At 34.7% G+C, this 21,369-nt stretch overlaps 1 protein-coding gene and 1 pseudogene across 1 annotated transcript; one reads left to right on the plus strand and one right to left on the minus strand.

The window, feature by feature from the left end:
• The first annotated feature begins 9,810 nt into the window (after positions 1-9,810).
• Positions 9,811-17,425, plus strand: LOC147380400 (putative LRR receptor-like serine/threonine-protein kinase At1g56140 pseudogene; annotated as a pseudogene).
• Positions 17,426-18,606: 1,181 nt separating this feature from the next.
• On the minus strand, positions 18,607-19,194 carry LOC147380401 (secreted RxLR effector protein 161-like). Its single transcript, XM_086431750.1, has one exon. The coding sequence runs from the start codon at positions 19,192-19,194 to the stop codon at positions 18,607-18,609; it is 588 nt and encodes a 195-aa protein (XP_086287876.1).
• Between the last annotated feature and the right edge of the window lie 2,175 nt (positions 19,195-21,369).

Here is a 21,369-nt window from a genome sequence, read left to right on the forward strand (position 1 = left end):
AGTGACTCACGGTGGATAAGGGTAGTTGATTCTTGAGATTCGGGTAAGTGGCTCGATTGGAAAAAGGGGAAGGTGTTAGGCACCCCTTTTTCCCCGTCGAATGACGGTAACCTCAAAGAAAACTCAGTCATTTTAATTTTTGTAAAGAAAGGGGAAATGTGCCACGTGGGGGGCATTTATTCCCTAAGTAGGGATTTGGTTTTGGTTTGATCATAGGGTCATTTCATTAATGGAAATGACCCTTGTGATCCTAACCTTAGGGCCCGGTCATTAAAAGGGGTAAAACAAAATAGAAGAAGGGAGTGTTAGAAGAGGGAAGAGTAGAAGGTTAGAGAGAGAGAAAAAGGGGGAGGGGGAGGTTAAGACCCACCTTGTAGCTTCAAGGTTCTCCTTTCTTTTCTTCCCTTCCTTCTTCTTCTATGCTTCTCAAACCCTTAGTGTAATATGAGAATGGAATTTCCTTTTTTAGAAGATAGTATGAGAGGATGATAGAGAGGAGTAGAGAAAATATTTTTCTTGTGAGACTTGATGTAACCCTTTTTGGGGTGAGAGGGGAGGTATATATAGGTGTTTGGAGGGGGTTTGGGGGTATAATGGGGTTAAAATGTGAGAGAAGGGGTAATGGTATAGGATTTAGGAGTGAGGGGTGTGAAATTTAAGGTGAAATGGAGGGTAAATGTGTAATGAATGAAAATGGGTGAGGTTTAGACCCAAATGGGTTGGATCCTACCCAAACCCATTTGGGTAGAGTGTTTGATGGGTTGACATGAGTGATGGTTGGTAGTGGAGTGGGGGTGTAAGAGAGTGGTTTAGAGAATGAGTGTTAGGTTGGTTGATGAGGTGAGGTGTGTAGATTTAGGAGAATGGGTTGTGTAAGAGGTTGTTAAGTTAGTTTTTGGGAGGAGAAAGGAGATGATGCCATGTGGCAATCATGATGAGGGGGTGAGGTGGTGAGATTGGTTGATTGGTTGATGGGGTTGTTTGATTAGAGAGAGAGAAATGGGTTAGTTGATTGATGATGAGTTAGTCTTTGGATAAAACCAAATATGAGATCAGAAATACTTCTGTTTGAACCTTAAGGTTTTTCAAAAATTTTATGAATTTTTTAACTTCTTTGTACCTCAGGGGTTTTCAAAAAAATTATTATCAAGAGAGTAACCTTAAATTCGGGGTTCCCATTATCTTTTAGGATTAATATTGATCAGGCTTGAGAACAAAAATGCCCCTAGTTTGACAACAAACATTGTACTGGAGATAATTGAACACATTTTTGTTAAATGTTCCTAGTGTAAGGGGAAAAAAATACACGCTATACAAAAAAAAAAGAAGTACCCCTTGTTATGAAGGTATGAAATATTTGATTATCACAAGCACAATAAAGATTTAACTTTTAATTTTGACTTTTTATATTAAAGATTTTGAGTCAAGCTCAAGAGAACAAAATATTTCCTTTTGAGATTCATTGTAAAATCCACCATTTTTCTTCTTGGTTCAATTGGGGAAGTAGAAAATTTTTAGATCAATCATAGACGATGCTCGTGACTTCTGAGTCTTTGTTTGGTTTAAGTTAGGTACTTAAATTTGGTGGCTTGGGCCGCCCTTTTAGCTTTTCAACTTCATGGAGGTTTTCTTTTGTTTTTCTTTGTTACTCTAACTTTTTCTTAGATTGTCTTTTCAGGTTTTCAAACTAGCGAACATGCTCTAGCTTTTGCCTAGATCTCCTCTTCAGGTTTTCTATCTAGCGAGTTTTTTTTTTTTTGTCAAAGTCGTCCTTTCGAATTTTCAACCTTGCTTACTCACCTTAATTTTTGCCTAAGTAGCCCTTTCGAATTTTCAACCTAGCAAATTTTTTTATATTTGCTCTAATTGTTTTCAAGGCCGTCCTTTCGGATTTTCAACCTTGCGAGCTTGCCTTAATTTTTTTCGAAGACGCCATTTCAGATTTTCAACCTAGCAGGCTTTTTTCTTTTTCTTCCCCTTTTGAACTTCTAGAGTTACTGTCTGATCATGCTTTGCTACCTTCCTTGACTTTCTCGCATGTTACGTAGGAGGACTTTCATGGGTAAACTTAGGATTGGATATAAAAAGAAAGGAATTTTGAGGCTCAAAAACCCGAATGCCCCTTGTGTGGTATTTTCTTTTAAATTTTATCTTTTTTCTTGAATTTTCTTTCTCATTTTGACAATATCTTTTTTTTAATTTTTTTTATTTTGTAGGAAAATCTATTTTATTTTTTTTTTTTTTTTATTTTGATGTAGTCGAGCTTGAAGTAACTTTTCAGGTTGCCTACGTACCCCTAGAATTTTGAGATAAGACCAAAATGTAGTTCGAATTTTTCCCTCCCCTATGTTAGGTGATTGGACTGAAAAAGAAAAAAATATAAGTTTTTTTTAAAAGGTTGCCAAGGACTAAGAAATGAGATATTGAACTGGGTAGTAGGAAAATTGATTCGACCAAAGATGGCCTCCTTAAATCTAGTACCGTTTGATCTGATCAAGGTTGGTTGGTTCTGGTAGTTCAATTCTATCATGATCTTGAAGTCTGACGACTTTTTCATGAATATTTCTAAATGAATGGATCTCTCTAATTAGGTTCAGACTTCCTCCTATAGTCAAGAAGGGGTGCTCAATTTTTCAAACGTACGAATGATTCTTCTTTGATAAGTTTGCACGTAGTACAAAACTTCTAAGTTATTTTTCTTTAATCAAGTTTAGCTCTTCGTACCCAATAATGAGCCTAGTCTGTTTCTAGCAATTGACTTTCCATCAAGACCTTGAGATATGAAATTTTACTTTCAATGGGTAAGACTGTTTCTATAACCCTGTAGTGTGAATGGTAACTTTTCTAACTAATCCCGGTGTGATTGACACATTTTCTTGATGATTGTTTTGAGATTTTTTATTGGCTACTTCAACCTTTCCATTAGTCTGAGAATGTAGGGGGATGATTTGTGATGCCGGATCCTGAATTTTAAACATAGAATAATGACCTAAGCTTTGATGTACGACCCATTATCAGATATTAATACCACTTCAACTATTTCATTAGTCTAAGAATGGTAATCTATTCTGGGAGCTCTACCATTTTGAGAAGTATAACATTAATACAGTTTATAACATCTTCCTTGATCTCATTTTATTAAGCCAGTATCTATTCTGTGTTAGACAACACTCAAGCTTGCACCTAACATATCCTCATCCCACCACATGAACAAGTCTTTTGAAATTTCTGAGTAAATTCATTATCCCCTTGTGTTCTTCTAGGGATAAGATGGTTTCTATTTGAATTTCTTGAAAAAAATTTGTTCCGAGGTCAATGACCTTTGCTTTCTCGATTAAAGATTGACCCCGACCATTATCTATCCTTGAAGTTAAATTATTAGTTAATCCGTTAATGTGCTCGAGGTATTCAAAAATTTCCTTTATCCGATCAATTTCAGATGGGACAACAAACACCTCTATAGATTTGATAAACTAATTCGACTCAACAGGAAAATAGTAGACTCAATCTAAAAAAAATATGACATTGATGGATTGGTAAAAAACATTAGACTCAAGCTAAGCCACATAACTCATGGAAACTCAAGATAAGTACCTACAACGGGCTTGATTACTGACTGAGGACTGACGACATTGCTTACAATCGACAGGACTGAGGTACGATGATCTTCAGGGAATAACTGTGTAATTTTGATAAATTTTGGGGTCATTTCTGACAATTCACTTGGTACTAACATTTGTTCTAACTAATCAGACTTACAACCCTAGCTAGACGATTGAACTTAGGTGCAAGAATAACCTTGTAACCCCAGTCGAAGGTGAACTTAATCAATATCAGTGTCACCCCCTTGATTACATTTTAAATGAACCCTGAGATTTTATTGAATTTTGTACACCAATCCATTAAACAATTCATTGCAATGATTATTTTAAAAAGAAAAATGATTTTATTGAATTATTGAAAATCGTTGACAAGTAATATTTTCATTGAATAACAACTTTCAACAAATTTGATTTAAACTATTTTTTTATTTTGCAAATTATTCCTTTTTCTAGAAAAATACATTTTAGTAAATTTTCCAAAGTCCATACAAAAAATAGATTTTTTGTAAAAATTATTTTTTCTTTAGAAAAATATATTTCAGAAAATTTTCAAGGTATATTAAAAAATAGATCTTTTATAAATCATTTTTCCTTCATTTTCTTTTTTTTTAGAAAACATTTTTTCTGAAAAATATTCTTCTTTCGAAAAATATTCTTCTTTTAAAGTGGGTTGAAACCTGAATTTGCAAAGAGTTTGAATTCCATTTTAATTTAAATGGTCTAGCCCATCATGATCATTGGATCGAGATGGATTGGGTCATTATGAACCATTGCCAAGTTTTTAAAATGGATTCTTTATTGGGTTGGTGCACACAATAATACAATAATTTCGAATTAGGTTTAACAAAAAAAAATTGATCCTTGAGTTCAAAATCATACACTCCTGATCTCATGATTTGTAAGGTCCAATTTTAATAAGCAACCCGGGAACACTCATGATAAGTTCGAGTCGTGACCTATAGGGAGGTTTCTAGACTCTAAGTTTACTACGTGCAATGCAATTTATCTGGCCACCCTTACCCAAATGCACCTATATACCTTTCAAGCATACTCAATCAAACGGTATGTGGTAACTTGGTTTGATATACCATATAGGTGATAATTTAAGACTCCAAGTCAAATCTCTGAAGTCAAAAGCAACCAGTTTAATCCCCAGATGAGAGGTGGTGCACAATACTGAGCAATGACCCACTTAAATACTTCTCGTCTGGAATAGACGTTGTCTATCTCCCTCGTATAGTAGGGTACATTAAGGTAGGATCTTGCTTAGGCAACAATTTTGACAAAGAAGTGCAATTGGTGAACTTTGATATACTGTATAGATACGAGTCTAGGGTTGGCGATTGAGACATGAGACTTTGCGGCTTACAATAGGACAAAGGCTAAGGTCGCTCCAGCCGGGGTGCATCAATATACCTTTCAATATCACCTGATCGAACGGTACTGATGCCCTAGTTTTATATATTATAAAGGTACGTGACTGGAGTTGTGATTTTCATGCATGACGTCGTATCTCACGAGTAGACCGGACCATACACTAGTGCCACATTGGCTAAAAGGGACATGCAAGTGTGCAAAGCAATAAACGTACGAGTAGTGTATGCAAAATAGGGTGGGTGTGCCCGGGGCATTTTTTAGATAAAAAAAAATACACACAATATTCATAACATCAAGATCGAATCAAAGCATGTACATCAAGGATATGTATATCAAGATCATAGCATGTTAGATGGGTGTAGCACAAGAATAATCAATATGACCCAACATTGAAATAAGCAAGGAGGAAAATTTTATTTTTAATCCAAACAAAAGAAATTTTTTTTATTATGGTCTAATCAAGAGTCCCTTTTGGGCGATCCAAAATAAATTAAGATTTTAATGAATATTGAATCGAGGATAGGATGATATTTGTAGGGATAGGGAGTTATGAATTTTTTTATTTTTTTTAAAATTGATATATATATATATATATATATATATATATATATATATATATTTTAAGAAAGGGAAATTCTCATTTTTTTTTTCAATAACTCAGATTTATTGATATTTTCTTGGTTTTGATCATTGTTGATAAGATTAAGATTGAAAATTAAAATCCAAATCAGAATTCTTGAAATCGCTATTGACGAGAATCAATAAAGAGAGAGAGAGATGTTTCTCTTTTTTTGTTGTTTTTCGTCATCTTCTTCTCGTTAGAGAAGAAAATAGAAATTAAAAAAAAAAAAAAACGTTTTCACTATTGGCACCCACGCAAAAATTATTATTATTTTTTTTATATATTTTTTTCTTGGAATCCTCTCCTCATCACAAACAACATTAAAAAAGATAATTTTTTTATTTTTTAGCTCATCACTCACAAATAATTTATTTGAGAAGAAGATGAAAAATAAAAAAATATTTTCTACTAACAGCACACCACGCATAAAAATATATATTTTTTTATATTTTTATTTTTTGAGATTTTTTTTCTTGGAATTCTATCCTCATCCCAAAAAATATTTAAAAAAGAAATTTTTTTATTTCTTAGCACATCACTCACAAATAATTTATTTGAGTAGAAGATGAAAAATAAAAAAATATTTTCTACTAATGGCACACCCCGCATAAAAATATATATTTTTTTATATTTATATTTTTTGAGATTTTTTTCTTGGAATTCTATCCTCATCCCAAAAATAGTTAAAAAAGAAATTTTTTTATTTCTTAGCATATCACTCACAAATAATTTATTTGAGAAGAAGATGAAAAATAAAAAAATTATTTTTTACTAACGGCACACCACACATAAAAATATTTTTTTATTATTATTATTTTTTTTTTGTGATTTTTTTCTTGGAATTCTATCCTCATCCCAAATAACATTAAAGAAAAGTAACTTTTTTTATTTCTTAGCACATCACTCACAAATAATTTATTTTTACAACTTATCACCCATGCATATTAACGTGCTAAAAAAAATTCATCCAAGAATTAAAAAAAAAATTCATAACTATCATCCCAACCACTATCATTCCATCCTCAATTCATATGTCGCTTTGAATCTTTCATTGTTTAGAGTCAGCCTACAATGACTCTAGATTGAATCATAGAAAGTGATACTTCAAAATAACATACCCAAAATCAATCCAAATAATGTCAAGAGAAGATAATACAACCCAAAAATATAAAATAAACTAGATAAAAAAAATGGGTTAACAATCGTTATTTCATATCATTACCCTCTTGAAATCTTGCATTATTTAGGTTATTCCGAGTTACCCTAGATTGAACCATAAAAAATGTTTTAAAATAAAATTTTCACCATTCAAACAAGTAATCAATAATCGAACTAAAAAGAATGATAAAAAATAAAAATAAACAAAGAAACAAACAACTAAAAATAAAATAAAAAACTAAGTCGTTCTAGCAATGCTTCCCATATTTGGGACTTTTCAAGTCTAATCCTCAATAATCTCCAGTAGAGTCATCACTAAAAGCGTCCTCGATCCGTGGGGTGTGCGGATCTACTTTTGATTTTCGAGGTTTGGGAGTCGTCACTTAGTTATTACGGTCTAGGAACCGAATATTGACTCTAACAAATAAAAATAACTAATCTACGAATAAAAAGAAACTAAGTCCAGAAATCATGTTACGAGGTTGGAAGGTGTTAGGCACCAACCCCGCCAAGTAAACGTCGATCTCTACTATTTCTCAAAAAGAATTACATTACTAAATACCTAAAATAAATAAATAAAATAAATAGAATAAAGATATACCTATACGATGATCACAATGATTTATTTCCTTAGAATTGGTAGAATGACTCCTCTTAAATACTCCTCGCTTAGTTTCCGTCACTCGATCTACTTTGAATCTCCAAGATGAATTACCTCCTTCGTAGGTCTAAGTATTTATTAAATTTTTTGATGGATTTCTAAGTATTTTTTGGACTATTTTTGGAAGTTTTTCTACAAAACCTACGATTTGGATGATAAGTAGGGATTTAAAGCTTAAAAACTAAGGTTTGGAGAAGGTTAGAGAGACTTTTTGACTTATTTTTTTAAAGTTTATTTTGACCTACGAAATTAGGTTGTGAAGACCCTATATTTATAGAGTTTTTTTTGGGTAGAATTAGGGTTTGACTGGGTCTCCTTTTAGATAAGGTGAATTAGGGTTTCAACTTAAGTCTTATTTGATTGACTAGGTTTCTTTAGATTAGGGTTTTGACTTAAGTCTTATGAGATTGACTTGGCCTTTTAAATTATGTTTTTTAAATCTTGAGTACAATGAAAGAATTATTTTTAAGTTTTGTGGAGAATCCCCTAATTATATCTTTAATTATTTGGACCCCCAGATGGAAGGGTATTTTAATAAATATCAAAGGGACTCCACTTAAATAAGTGGGCAACCATCAACAATTTTACCTCAAGGCTTGGTTGATTAATTTTCTTAGTTCAAATTTTTTAATTAATTTTATTAAGGTTTCATTTTATGTTAATTAATATTTTATTTATTAATTTCAAAATTTAAAATTATTAAAATTAAAAAATTACCATTTTACCATCGAAGAGGACTTTTACGTTTCAAGTTGGTTTTCGATGTTCTGGGATATTTTGAAATTGATTTTTCATAAGGAATTCAATGGGATTATTGGTTTGTGTCATTTAGGAATTTTTTGGCATGAAATGATCGCGAACTCTATGAGGGGCATTTTCGTAATTTTATCGAATTTGGTGAAAATTGGTAAAATAATTTATTTGATTTCAATTTGTTATTTTATGTGTTTGAAAGGGTTTACCTAAGCTTAATATAGACTATAAGGATGTTTTGATGTTAGAGGTATTTTGGTAATTTAGTTATTTTTTAGTGATTTTTATTAAAGGCTTCTTTTTGTTTGAAAATGATGATTTTTTCGTTTCTGAATCATATTTTCCTAGCGTAGCGTGGTTTCTAGAGTTTGGTTTGCTTGAGATACCTCATCTGAATTTCTAAAATATATCTAGTAACAAAATAAAGTATTGGAATAATCATCCATCATTGAGAACCGTCTCAATCGGGTTGACGAGTTGATTAATCAGGTGAATACAAAAATGGAGTGTCTATACTTCCCAGTATAGTATATCCAATCTAGAAGATTCCCATTCCATTTATGGGTCCAAGGAATCAAGGGATTCCCCAGGATCACCGATGTAAGAAGGGAAAACCCTGATTCGCAGGAAGGATCTATAAATAACACTATTTGTACTAATAAGAGGATCTTTTGGCAGATTGGAGGTTTAACCAGTTGACTAGATTTTTCTTTTACTTTTCAAACTTGAGCGTTGGAGTGATTTTGGCAGGTACCACACAGACACGAGGAAGGAGGTGACATGACTGACTTCGAACTTATGAAGCAAAGTCCATCAGCACCGTTTACTGGATTCTGGCTATACAAAATTGACGACGCATGTGGGAAACCAATAACTCATTGATTTCAGTTAAAACAATTGTGAGATGTACAAGAACCACTAAAGTCAATGCATCCTCACCTGTGGCACCAACTGCTGATGCTCAACTCTTTGCAATGCTAGAAATCATGAGAAAGCAGCAAGAAGATATGTAGAAGAAGATGGATGGCTTAGCCGAATAGAATCGGAACCTGAGTCAGCGTTTTGAGAACCAGCAACCAGCAAGACAAGATCCCCCATCGAGGGATCCTCAGCCTCCTACTAGGGATGAACGCATTTCCAATGTTGAAGGAAATTCTCAATCGTTTATCCCAATAGGAGAGGGAGAGACATAAGTTGCTATTTCAACTATTTAGGTAGAGCTTGCAATGGGTTTAACTTGAGAGGAGATAAAAAAGATGATCCGAAAAGAAAAAGAGTTTATAAAGAGTACAGATATTTGCATAGTGGCAGCGAAAGCTGTCAAGAAAATTTAGAGGTCTCCCTTTACAGTGGAAATTTTAGCAGAAGAGATTTCGAAGAAGTTTATGTTGTCACATTTCATTCCTTACTCAGGAATAAAAGACCCGGTAGAGCATCTATTCCACTACCTACAGATGCTTGCTTTGAAGGAAGGGAAGTGTAGGCTATTCCCTTATAATATGTAGGGGAACGTATTAACTTGGTTTCACAAGTTGCCATGTTGGTCAGTAGCTTCTTACGAGGGGCTTTATACTACCTATGTAACACAGTACATTAGCAACAAAAAGAGTGGAGGAGACCTAGACACTCTACTAAGCATGAGGATGCAGTCTGAGAAAAGACTCAAAGAGTTTACAAGAAAATTCAGGGAAGAAGCGATGTCCCTGGAGAAATGCAATGAGAGAACGGTGACAGTGGCATTCAGAAACTCTTTGCCATCTGGCTCAGGGTTCTATAGGTTTCTTGTGAAGAAGAGACCAGAGACATTGAGCGAGCTATTCGAAAGAGCAAAAAATTATATTAGGCTAGAAGATAATCTCCAAAATTCGATCAAGAAGAGCAAAGTAATACATGTTGTAGTGCAACCTAACAAATAACATCAACCACATCAACAGAGCAGGAAGAGACCGCTAGAGCAGGACAGGGAGTGGAGGAGAGAGGGGACATAACTCTCTTTGCTCCTTAGTGAGATTTTACTGTTCATCGCAAATGAGCCTTACTTTGAGTGGCCAGCGTAACTTCTTTGAGATCAGAAAAGTCGAGATAAGCAATACTGTGAGTATCACAAGGTATGGGCACACACACCACTAATAGGTCCTAGGCCTCGAGAAGGTTTTTACATAGGTTGGCAGAGTAGGGTAGACTAAGAGACCTACCTAGAAGATAGAGGGAGAATCATCCCTGATACAAGAATCAAAGGCTTGATCAACCACCTGTTGAAGGGCAGGATGGAGAGGTAGCAATTATAGATGTTATCCTTCAGTAGGAGAGTAGAAAGTCAAGCCTAAGCAGAACGAAATAAACAAGAGGAGGCGAGCAGAACACCTTGGTCACGTTTACACGACAAGAAACAGGCCTATAGAACAGACAGAACCCTATGAAGAATAGACCGTGACTTTCATGGACAAGGATCTGAAAAGGGTTGTCAGACCCCATTATGATGCATTAGTGGTAACCCTTTAGGTGGGCACCTCACTCTCAAGAAGGTGTTGATTGACAACAGCAATTTTGTCGACATTTTGTACGTTTTAACCTTTCTAAAGATGGGTCTTAGCAGAAACGTGCTTGCCCCAGCGGGAGTCCTTTTGATTGGGTTTGATGGGAGAATAAACCAACCATGAGGAGAGAATAAACCAACCGTACAAGCCAGGCCAATGACCTTGATAACCAGGTTCATGATCGTTTAAGCAAGTTCCCCATATAATGCCATCCTAGGCAGGTGGTGAACACATGAGATGAGGGTTGTCCCCTCAACATACTACCAGGTCCTAAGGTTCCCAACGACGCAAAGGATATGGGATATACAAGGGAATCAGCCCTAGTAATCACCTCGGTGACCCTGGTGAAACATGAAGCTTGCTGCTAAGGACTTTGGTCATTGTACCCAGTGGTGCCGAGTAAATTACCAAAATGCCCTTTTAGGTCATTTTGAGTTCTCGGTAGGTCTAATGATTAAACGGTTCAAGGATTTTCAAGATCTTGCCAATATAAGATTTTCAAACCTCATCAAGGGAAGGGACATGTCCCAAGGGTGGTAAAATTATCAAAATACCCTTTTGGCCATTTTTGACTCCCGACAAGCCATTTTCAATTCCTGAAAGTTCTGATGAAAAAATGGATCAAGCAATAAGATTTCTTAACCAATATGAGTCGACCTAACAATTATCTAGGTGTTGTGGAATGATATAGGTGGTTTCATTACCCTTTTGGGTTTTTATATACATACATTATGAGCGTTTTGTCGATGTGCTTGAGGTTGAGCAACTTTATTGGAGTCTTCAATTGTAAAGGTCCGACACACAACTTAAGGCTCGGGATTGAAAAAAATGTCGAACTAACAGTCAATTGATGTTGACTTAAATTGGTCAAAGTATATTAAGCTTGTTAAAACCAAAAAAAAAAAAAAAAAGATTATTGATGCTAGATAACTAATAATCTAAAAAACCAATTCTGAATGCATGGACAAGCCAAACATAAATCAAAACATATTGTTAGATAATTGATTCCTCGGCTAATTGAAATTTAAACTTAATCAAATAAATTGAAAATGCCAAACAAAACTTAAACAACGAATCTATTTTTTTAAACTGACTTTCTAGAAAAAGTGATTATCTAAGATATTCCCAAACTAAACTCAGTACATAATTTGGTCAACCAATCAAAAAGATTGATCAAACCTAGTAAACGACTCAGTTAATGGTCGACTAAGCCAAGCAACTATCAAATGGGTTGGATCAATCGGGTCAAAATTGGGGTCAAATTGAACAAGTAAAAAAAACAATTACCTCTTATGTTAAGGTTCAAAAACCTTAATAAAAACAAAGTTTATTGGGGAGACGAATTGGCAATGCCGTCGATTGGACCTTCTGGCCAATACAACCGACAATGATTCGGTGAGTTCGACTTGTCAGTTTGTTAGTGTTAAGGTGGATGACCGATGAAGAATTGGACTGATTTCTCTGATGCTCCATAAAATCATTTGAAAAACACTTGAAACCTTATAGATTTTTTTGTTTGATCTGGAGCTATAATACCAATTATTGAACTTTTCATCCAAATACATATGTTGATAAAATGATCTAGATGCTACATGCACAATTGCATTATGCTTTGGTGGTTTCTTTTAATCTAGATACATTTATTTTCCATCCAGTGTTTTGTCTTTAGGTTTGAATTGTCTTCAACAAAATTTTCCATGCAATTGGGATTCTCCACGTTGTAAGTAATAACTTTTTTCTTTTCCTTTGATTTTTAAATGGAACAATTTAATTAGGAACTATGATGCCTAACAAGAAGATTGTTGTATGTCTAACAAGAAGGAAAAGATCTTCAAAATATCCTTGAGAGAAATACTAATACTTTTAATTTTTCTTGGACACATATTCCTTTTTTAGCTATACTCCTCACAAAATCCAACCTAGATGCCAATATTGATGTAGTTGTGAACATCTAGTAGGGCAATTTTAGTTTTATTGATTTAAGAATTTGTATTTTATTTATTTTCTCAAATCTTGAGAGTTAATTTAGTGAGCCATAGATGCTTTCATTTCTTAGGAAGTTACCTTCGTAAAATGCCCTTACTTGAAAAGAATGAGGAGTTATTAAGGTAGGTGAGAAGGTGAAGGCTAGGTGATATGGTGAAGAGTTTACATTGATAGAGGGTGGTTGGTAGGTGTGAAACAAAGTCTATAAAGGCTCGAAGGAGAGGGGGTGTCCAGTATGGAGAGATATTGAATTGAGTTTTTTAGTGGACTTTGAGTCCTTGTAAGCATCATTTTAAGGTACAGTTTTACATTCTAGTAAAATTTGTCTTTTGTTTTAATTATCCGATCTCTAATTAGATCATTTGGGATCAAATCTTGCTCTCATGCTCCTTGAGGATTTAATATTTTCTTTCTTCTCACAATGGCAGCAATACAAGGCAATCAGATACATGCCAATTGTGATGTTAGATACAATGAAATCCATGAACTACATAGACAAATTGAAGCTTATTGTACGTTTAGAACGATAAGAAGCTCCTAGAGATCATGTGAGTGAATTGGTATCTTTGGATGAAGGAATCGATGTTAATCCCTTTGCTAATGACAATGTGCAAGGTGATCAAATCATTGATTTTTTAAGTAGAGTTCCATGGGCAATTGAACCTTGAGTAATTTCTTGTTTGCTTATTTTCGTGACAAGTTTTTTTATTTAAAAGTGATTTCGGTCGATCACCATGTCAAGATACTGACTACTCGACTTCACAGTTATGCATTGACATGGTTTGATAAGGTTCAAGAACTCTGCATTCGAAAAGGTAATCCTAAAATTTCACCTTGGGAAAAATGAAATCATGACTTAAAGAAAAGTTCCTTCCCATTAATTATGCTCAAATCGTATTTTTTCAATCCAACAATCTTAATCAAGATTCAAAGAGTGCAACTAAGTGTACAAAAGAATTTGATCGACTCACAGTTCGAAATGACATTCAAGAAACTGAAGAACAATTGTGGCTTGGTATGTCAATGATTTGTGCTTATCGATTGGTGATGAAATTGAGATACAATGCAGGGAAACTCAATGATGCATACCAATTGGCCTTAAAAATTGAAGCTCGAATTGTTTGAAGAAGTCATAAAAAGAAAATGATGGATATTAATAATGTATATCAACATTGTGAATCTTCTAGAGGTAGGGGCACTGTTTTTAGGGGTGGTGGTTATATCAATACCACCAGGTACCTACCAAAACGCCTGCACCCACAAGTGATTCTATACATGTTTCTAATATAAGTGGTCTAGGGAAGCCTTTTACTTGTTTCTCATATGTGCAAGTAGGGCATAGTGCAAGTCCTAAGTGTCAAGTAGGTGTTTGCGTCAATTATGTGAAGGATGAAGAAAATGATGATGTGATTAATGAATCCTTAAAACCTGTCTTTTAGGTTGACCTCATGGAAAAATAAGAAATTGAGCCTGAAGTGGTGAAAGTTTGGTAGTTTACGTGACTACTTCAAAATTTCAGTATGACTTAAGTTAGCTTTGCTCAAGTATCTACAAAACTAAAGAAAAGTGCAACGTAATTTATGTACTATTGTGATTGACGGTGGAAGTTATAAGAACATCCCTTCAGAAGCAATGGTGGAGGAACTCAAATTGAAGACCTAACCACATTCAAAACCTTCTTGCATTTCTTGGCTCAAAAAAGGTATTGATGTGAAGGTAAGTCAAGAATGATTAATTTTCTATTTCCATGGGAAAAAAACTACAAAGCTAATGTGTGGTGTAATGTGGTTCCTATGGATGTACATGCCATTTACTTCCAAGGAGACCATGGCAATTTGACAAAATTGTCACTCATGATGGTAGGAAAAATAGGTACGCCTTTCAATTTAACAACTTCAAAATTGTGTTATTGCCTAGTAAAGAAGAGAATTCTCCTAAATCTATCAATGAGGAGGGAAATACTTTTTTGACAATAACACAACTTGTTGAAGAAAGTAATGAAAATGAAGTTATGTTTGTGCTATTAGCTAAAGTTGATGTAACGCCTGTGGGGTATCTAACATATTGAAACCTCCTAGGAGGAATTGAAGGAAATCATGCCAAAAGAATTACCTGATGGTTTTCCCCTTTTAAGGGACATGTAACACCAAATTGACTTGATTCCAAGTTTTAGTCTTCCAAATAAGGTGCACTGGCGCACGAATCCAAAAGAACATGAACAACCTCTCGCCAAGTCAATGATTTATTAAAGAAGGGATACATCAGAGAAATAAGCATCCTTGCGCTGATCTAGCATTGTTGACTCCCATAAAGGGTTGACCATGGCATATGTATCATTCTATCATCAGATTACCATTTTCCCTTCCCAAGACTTGATGAAATTATTGTTATATTATCTGGAGCTTGTGTGTCATCCATGATTGATCTTAGAAGTGAATACCATCATATTTCGAATCAAATTAGCTGAGGAGTGGAAGAAAGCTTTTGAGAGTCGTGAAGGTTTGTCTAAATGACTTGTCATGCCTCTTGGGTTTCAAGTTCTATTTCTATTCATTGAAAATTCATAGTAGTCTATTTTTGGTGATATCCTCACTTATAGTCATACTCTTGGGGAGCATGAAAAACATCCTAGCGTGTTTTTGATATTTATGTCCATGTCAATTCTTTTTTTTTTTATTGTTGACATATGTAACCGATGGATCGGGTATGCATTAAATTGGGGTCAATTTAGTTCCAATCCAATAAGGATCCGATCAGTCTAGGACTGATCTGATAAGTATTGGACTGGACCCGGACCCTTATCAGATCTCAATATTATAATCCAGATCCAGATCTGGTCAAACCTGCTTTAATATACAAAGGGAATTCAAGGCTCAAGTATCTGAGAACTTCCTTGAAATTCATCTATTTTGGGCTGGAAAAGGAACTTTTTGTATACCTGGTCAAGGTGTATATAGACCTTCAATTTCAGCCATCAGTGCTACTCCAGTAATAATATGTTAGAAAAGATGTTAAGAAATTCAAATTTTTTAACTTCTATATTTTCGCATCATTCAATGTTATTAACTATTAAGTTCTTCAGATTTTGTACCCACTGCTAGTATTACTCCACCAAATACTATGAAAAAGAAGAAAAAGACAAGGTCTGATAGTGGGGATTGTTGTTGCTATTGGAGTCATAAGCTTTATTTCTTTGCTTGTAGTCTTTTCTTTAATTCGAAAAAGAAAATGTTGAGGCATTGATGAAGATGAAGGTAACACAATTGTTGCTAAATAATGGTCAAAATAGATATCGAAATCAAAATTCAATACCTTGCTTATGAGTGTGTTTTCATGTCAGCTTTATCATTTCTACAATTACAATGAAAAACTTTTTAATATTTTCATCACTTTTAAAACATTTCCATGAAAATTGAATTTATTTCTACACTATTCAAAATATTTCCATTTCCAGGGACTGTTGAAATATTTTGACATATAATACTTTGATCCCACCCATTTGAACACAAAATCCAACAATCGAGATTTATCCTCGTTATAAGTATCTCCGAGTGTGTTATCAAAATACGTACAAATCCCAAGCGTTGGAGTTTTTGTTTATACAGTAAGGTATCATGTATTTTTAAACAAGTCATTCTTCATGACTCACTGATAGAAAGAGAGGCATATTTATACCCTACCTTTATTGTTGAATTTGCATAGCTTCTTGGAATAGCTTTTAGACCAAACACTTATACTTATGATGAGTTGAGGTCTGCCACAGAAGACTTCATCCCTACAAATAAGCTAGGACAGGGAGGATTTGGGCCCGTTTATAAGGTAAGTCAGTTTTATTCAATCAAGGACAACTAAATAAGAAGCATTAAAGCACATATTATAGTTTTTTTTATACAATAATATCCCGACATGAGTCAGTTATGCATGGGTTGATACACTTTTTGAGCTTTTCCTTTTGTCTAGACACACTACAACAAATAGATGGGGGGAAAGGAGTAAAAACCAAAAAAGGCATTAAAAAGTTTTAAATAAAGAACATTCATTTATTTTTTCATGCAACTGTGAAACTCTTTATAGGGAAAACTTCCTGATGGGAGAATTGTAGTTGTGAAGCAACTCTCAGCATCATCCTACCAGGGAAAGCATCAGTTTGTAGCAGAAATTGCTACCATATCAGCTGTGCAACACCGCAATCTTATGAAATTGTATGTATGTTGTATCGAGGGAGATAAGTGACTCCTGGTTTATGAGTACTTGGAAAATAATAGCCTCGATCAAGCACTCTTTGGTAAGATTCTATAATGGAACTATATACTTTCCTAATATTCAGAGTTAGCTTTTTTCACTTAAATGTGTTTCTTAATAGATACTTTATGACATTTGGTATGCATAAACTGGAAAGAGTGGTTTGCATCTTGATTGGGCAACCCACTATGACATATGCGTGGGAACAACAAGGGGTCTAGCTTATCTTCACGAAGAATCAAGGCTCCGAATTGTACATAGAGATGTCAAGGCCAGTAATATTCTTCTTGATTCCGGTCTCAACCTGAAAATTTTAGATTTTGGTTTGGCCAAACTATACGATGACAAGATGACCCACATAAGCAATCGGGTTGTTGGGACAATGTAACCTTCTCCCTCACTTCACTTGTTCTTTACTTAATATTTTTTTCTTGTATATTTCAAATTAACGACTGACTTCTGGTTATTATTGAAGTGGCTATCTGGCACCAGAGTATGCTATGTGTGTGTACCTAACAAAAAAGGCGATGTGTTTGGATTTTGGGTCGTTGATCTTGAGGTTCTCTGTGGGAGACCAAATTTTGACTTTAGCATGGACAAAGAGAGGATTTATCTTCTTGAATGGGTATGGAAAATATTGCTAAGGGTCTATATGATTTGTTGGAAAATGATTTTCCCAAAAAAATGTGATTTGGGTTGATAAAATCTTACTGCTAGATCCCACTAATAGTATTTTTGTATTCTTTATTTTGCAATTCCATCCATGAAAAATTGATCACCTCACTATTGTCACATTTTGTTAAATTTTCTAGGCTTGGCATCTCCATGAAAATAATTGCGAATTAGAACTTGTTGATCCAACATTATCTGAATTCAATGAAGAATGAGCAAAAATAGTACTTGGAGTATCACTTTTGTGCACACAAGCATCACCAATGCTACACCCATCAATGTCATGTGTGGTGGCCATGCTGTTCGGAGATACTGAAGTAAGCACCAACATATCAAGGCCTGGATACTTGACAGATTGGCAGTTTAATGATTTAAGTAGCTCTACAAGTCAATATACTCAAGAAACCTTAGGAGAAAGAACTAATAGTCAGCATGGCTCATTGTTGACTCCAAACCCAACGGTTGGAGACTATTCGCCAAACCTGGTCGTTGAAGATTATTCGCCAATGCAGACTCAACCAACGCTCCATGAGATTATTGGGGATGGACGATGAGTATGAATGTCTTTTTATCTATCAAATAATGTTGTATAGAAATTTTCATAAATTCTTGCATTTGTTCATCGTTATACATGTTGTATACGCACAAAGAAAAGAATTGTAAAAGGTAATTCTCAAGTCTCATTAATGAGAGTTTCATAAATATATATAAAACCTAAAAAAGTAAATAGACATAAATGCTACTACATAGTGTGAATAGACATAAATGCCCTTACATAGAATTAAAATAAGTTCTAAAGAAACTACATTATTTCCAATACTCTCCCTCAAGTTGGAGTAAATATATCTACTAAACCCAGCTTGACAAGATGAGAGTTAGTTACAGAAGGACCAACAGACTTTGTAGACATCTCAACAAGTTGTTTCGAAGAAGATACAAAAACTATCAGTAAAGCACCAAAGCAAACTTTCTCCCTAAGAAAGTGAACATCAACCTCTATATACTTGTTCTCTCATGAAGGATTGAATCATAAGCAAGTATGATGGCAAACTTGTTATCGCAAAACAAAGTAGAAGGGCCAGGGATCGAAAAACCTAGCTCCAACAGCAAAAATCTAACATAAATAAGCTTGCAAGTGCCAATGGCCATAACATGATACTTTGCTTCAGTATAAGAGTGAAAAATCACACCTTGTTTCTTACTTTTCCATGAGATCAGGTTATCACCATAAAAGGTATAAAACCCAGAGGTAGATATCTTATCTGTAAGAGAACCAGTATAATCCGCATCAGTGAAGTATGACAAATGTGGTTGGGCAGTAGAGGAGTAGAAAAATCTAAGACCATGACAACACTTCAAGTATCGAAGAATACGATAAACTGCATCAAGATGAAAAGTGCATCGGGCATGCATGAACTGACTAATCACACTAACCGCAAATGTCAAATCTAGTCTTGTGTTAGTCAAATAAATCAGGTGGTCTACAAGTCTCTGATAAGAAGGATTAGATAATAAATTACCAGTTTTGGCATGAAGACGATGATTCTGATCCATAGGGGAGAAGGCTAGACGACAACCAAGCATACCAGTGTCCTAAAAGAGATCCAGTGTGTATTTACGTTGCTCCATGGAATTGAAAAGCCATCCAAGAATGGTGTAGTTATCGATCTCCCATTGTTCAATTTTGGGATCAGTGAGGGGTGGCTTAGTGATGGTACTCAAAAGCCATCCAATTTCCTTCTACCCAAATAAAGCTTAACAGATCGAGACTAGGACTGAAAATTTTGACCATCTAATAGGGCATTAGTAATATGTTGGGCAGAGGAGTTTGCCCCAAGACTAGAGTTGATGTCCTTGGTTTCTTGGTGTGATGTCATGCTAACGAGAACAAACAAGAAAGGAGTAAATTTTGCTTGAAGGGAGATCTATACCAGAAGGCCAGAAACAAACAAACTCGTTGTAGTCAAAAGAATGAGAGAGCTGCACATTGTAGCAAAACTCAAGGAATCCCAAAAAATTCACTATGTGGTGGCTATCACAGGGTTGAACACAACTCATAATCCCACTGTAGTTGTTGAAACAGGGTGCAACACATGTGGTTGTTGTCATAGGATTGAGCACCACTCATAGAGCTTTATTGTAGACTCTACCACAGGGTTTACACAACCCAAAAACAACATAGTTGTTGTCGCAAGGTTGAACACCACTCAAAGAGGTTTCCTGTAATCTCTGTCGTAGGGTTTACACAACCTAAAAACAACATAGCTGTTGTCGTTGGTCCTCCACTCAACCCTAGTTGTTGTTGCAGGGCCTAAAAATGTAATCCTAGTTGCTGTTGAACAGCAAATAGCAGCTTATATCGCAGAGAGAAGAAAAGAGGAGAGAGGAGAAGAAAAAAAAAAGAAAGGGGGCCCAAAGGGAGAGGACGATAGAGCCTCTAGAGGCTCTGATAACAAAAAGAATTGTAGAAGGTAATTCTCAAGTCTCATTAATAAGAGCTTGATAGATATATATAAAACCTAAAAAGTAAATAGAAATAAATGCCCTTACATAAAATTAAAATAAGTACTAAAGAAACTACATTATGTCAATACATAGGACAAGTCTAGGTATGTGTATTTTACATATATTATTCATAGATGTAAATAAATAATGTAAACTGATTTACATTATTTTATTTATGAATAGTTATTGATGTAGAAGCACTATGGTTGTGTTATTTGGGATGGTAAATTAGTTTGATCTTTGTACTTTGGCAGTCCAACAGATTGCTTCTCAGATTGGTAGATCTTTTTCACCTCCATGGTTTGTTCTTTATTTCTTTTCTTCTTCTATTTTTTTCCTTAATGAAATCTCTCACCTAATTAAAACAAAACAAAATATGATTATCATCATTTTCTAACTGTCTATTATTAGCACAATGCTGGTGGTTGCAAGGGTAGTAGATGTTAAAGATTTTGTTTTAATATAATTTATTTTCAATATGAACAATACCAAAACTTGGTCTCTAAGTTCCACTATACTATCCAAATGATCAGAAGGAATACACAACCCTTATATGAAGAGTATTCAAATGGATTGAAGTTGCGATTCTGGATCCAATCAAAATGAGATATGTTATCCTGGCTCCTCTTCATCCTCAAGTTATTTTTCTTCGATTTTCTGGAGTTGAGGCCTTTTAGCTTTTACACTTGCAACAAGTTTCCCATGGCCCTGACTTCTAAGGACATCCTCTAATTTGATTTAGGATAATGCTGAAGTAACATTAAAATTTACATTGATTGTACATTTTGATGTGGTGGTGCACACATAACCATAGAGGCTTTTACCATCGATACGAGTGAAAAGAATCTATGGTTATGTGTGCACCACCACATCAGAATGTCAAAATCAATGTACATTTCAATGTTACTCCTGCATGACTCTTTCATTTAGTTTTCCACCTTCAAGTTTGTCTTCAAATGTCTTTGGCCTTGATTTTACTAGGGACTCGTACAACTTAGTTCCCTAGATAACAATATTCATGAACGTCAAAGTGATGGTCCTTATATCTTCACTCTTGATCTTAAAGGCCTCACTTTGAATTGAGTCATGAAGTGATGAATTGTTTCTCCCTTCATCTTGCCACTTAGTTTAGGTCTAAGAGCCATGATGATATTAGATAAGGATTTGGGTTTATCTACAATAGAGATTGTGGGGGATTTCTCCACTATCACCACCACCTCAAGATTCACAACACGACTAGTTTAAATCTGCAAG

The sequence above is a fragment of the Akebia trifoliata genome, unplaced genomic scaffold (genome assembly GCF_017979445.1).
Source record: "Akebia trifoliata isolate Shusen 1 unplaced genomic scaffold, ASM1797944v1 Contig01422, whole genome shotgun sequence".
NCBI lineage: Eukaryota > Viridiplantae > Streptophyta > Magnoliopsida > Ranunculales > Lardizabalaceae > Akebia > Akebia trifoliata.

Excerpts from the sequence above, each read along its gene's own strand:
- LOC147380401 (XM_086431750.1), bottom strand. The coding sequence starts at position 19,194 with ATGCTTGGTTGTCGTCTAGCCTTCTCCCCTATGGATCAGAATCATCGT.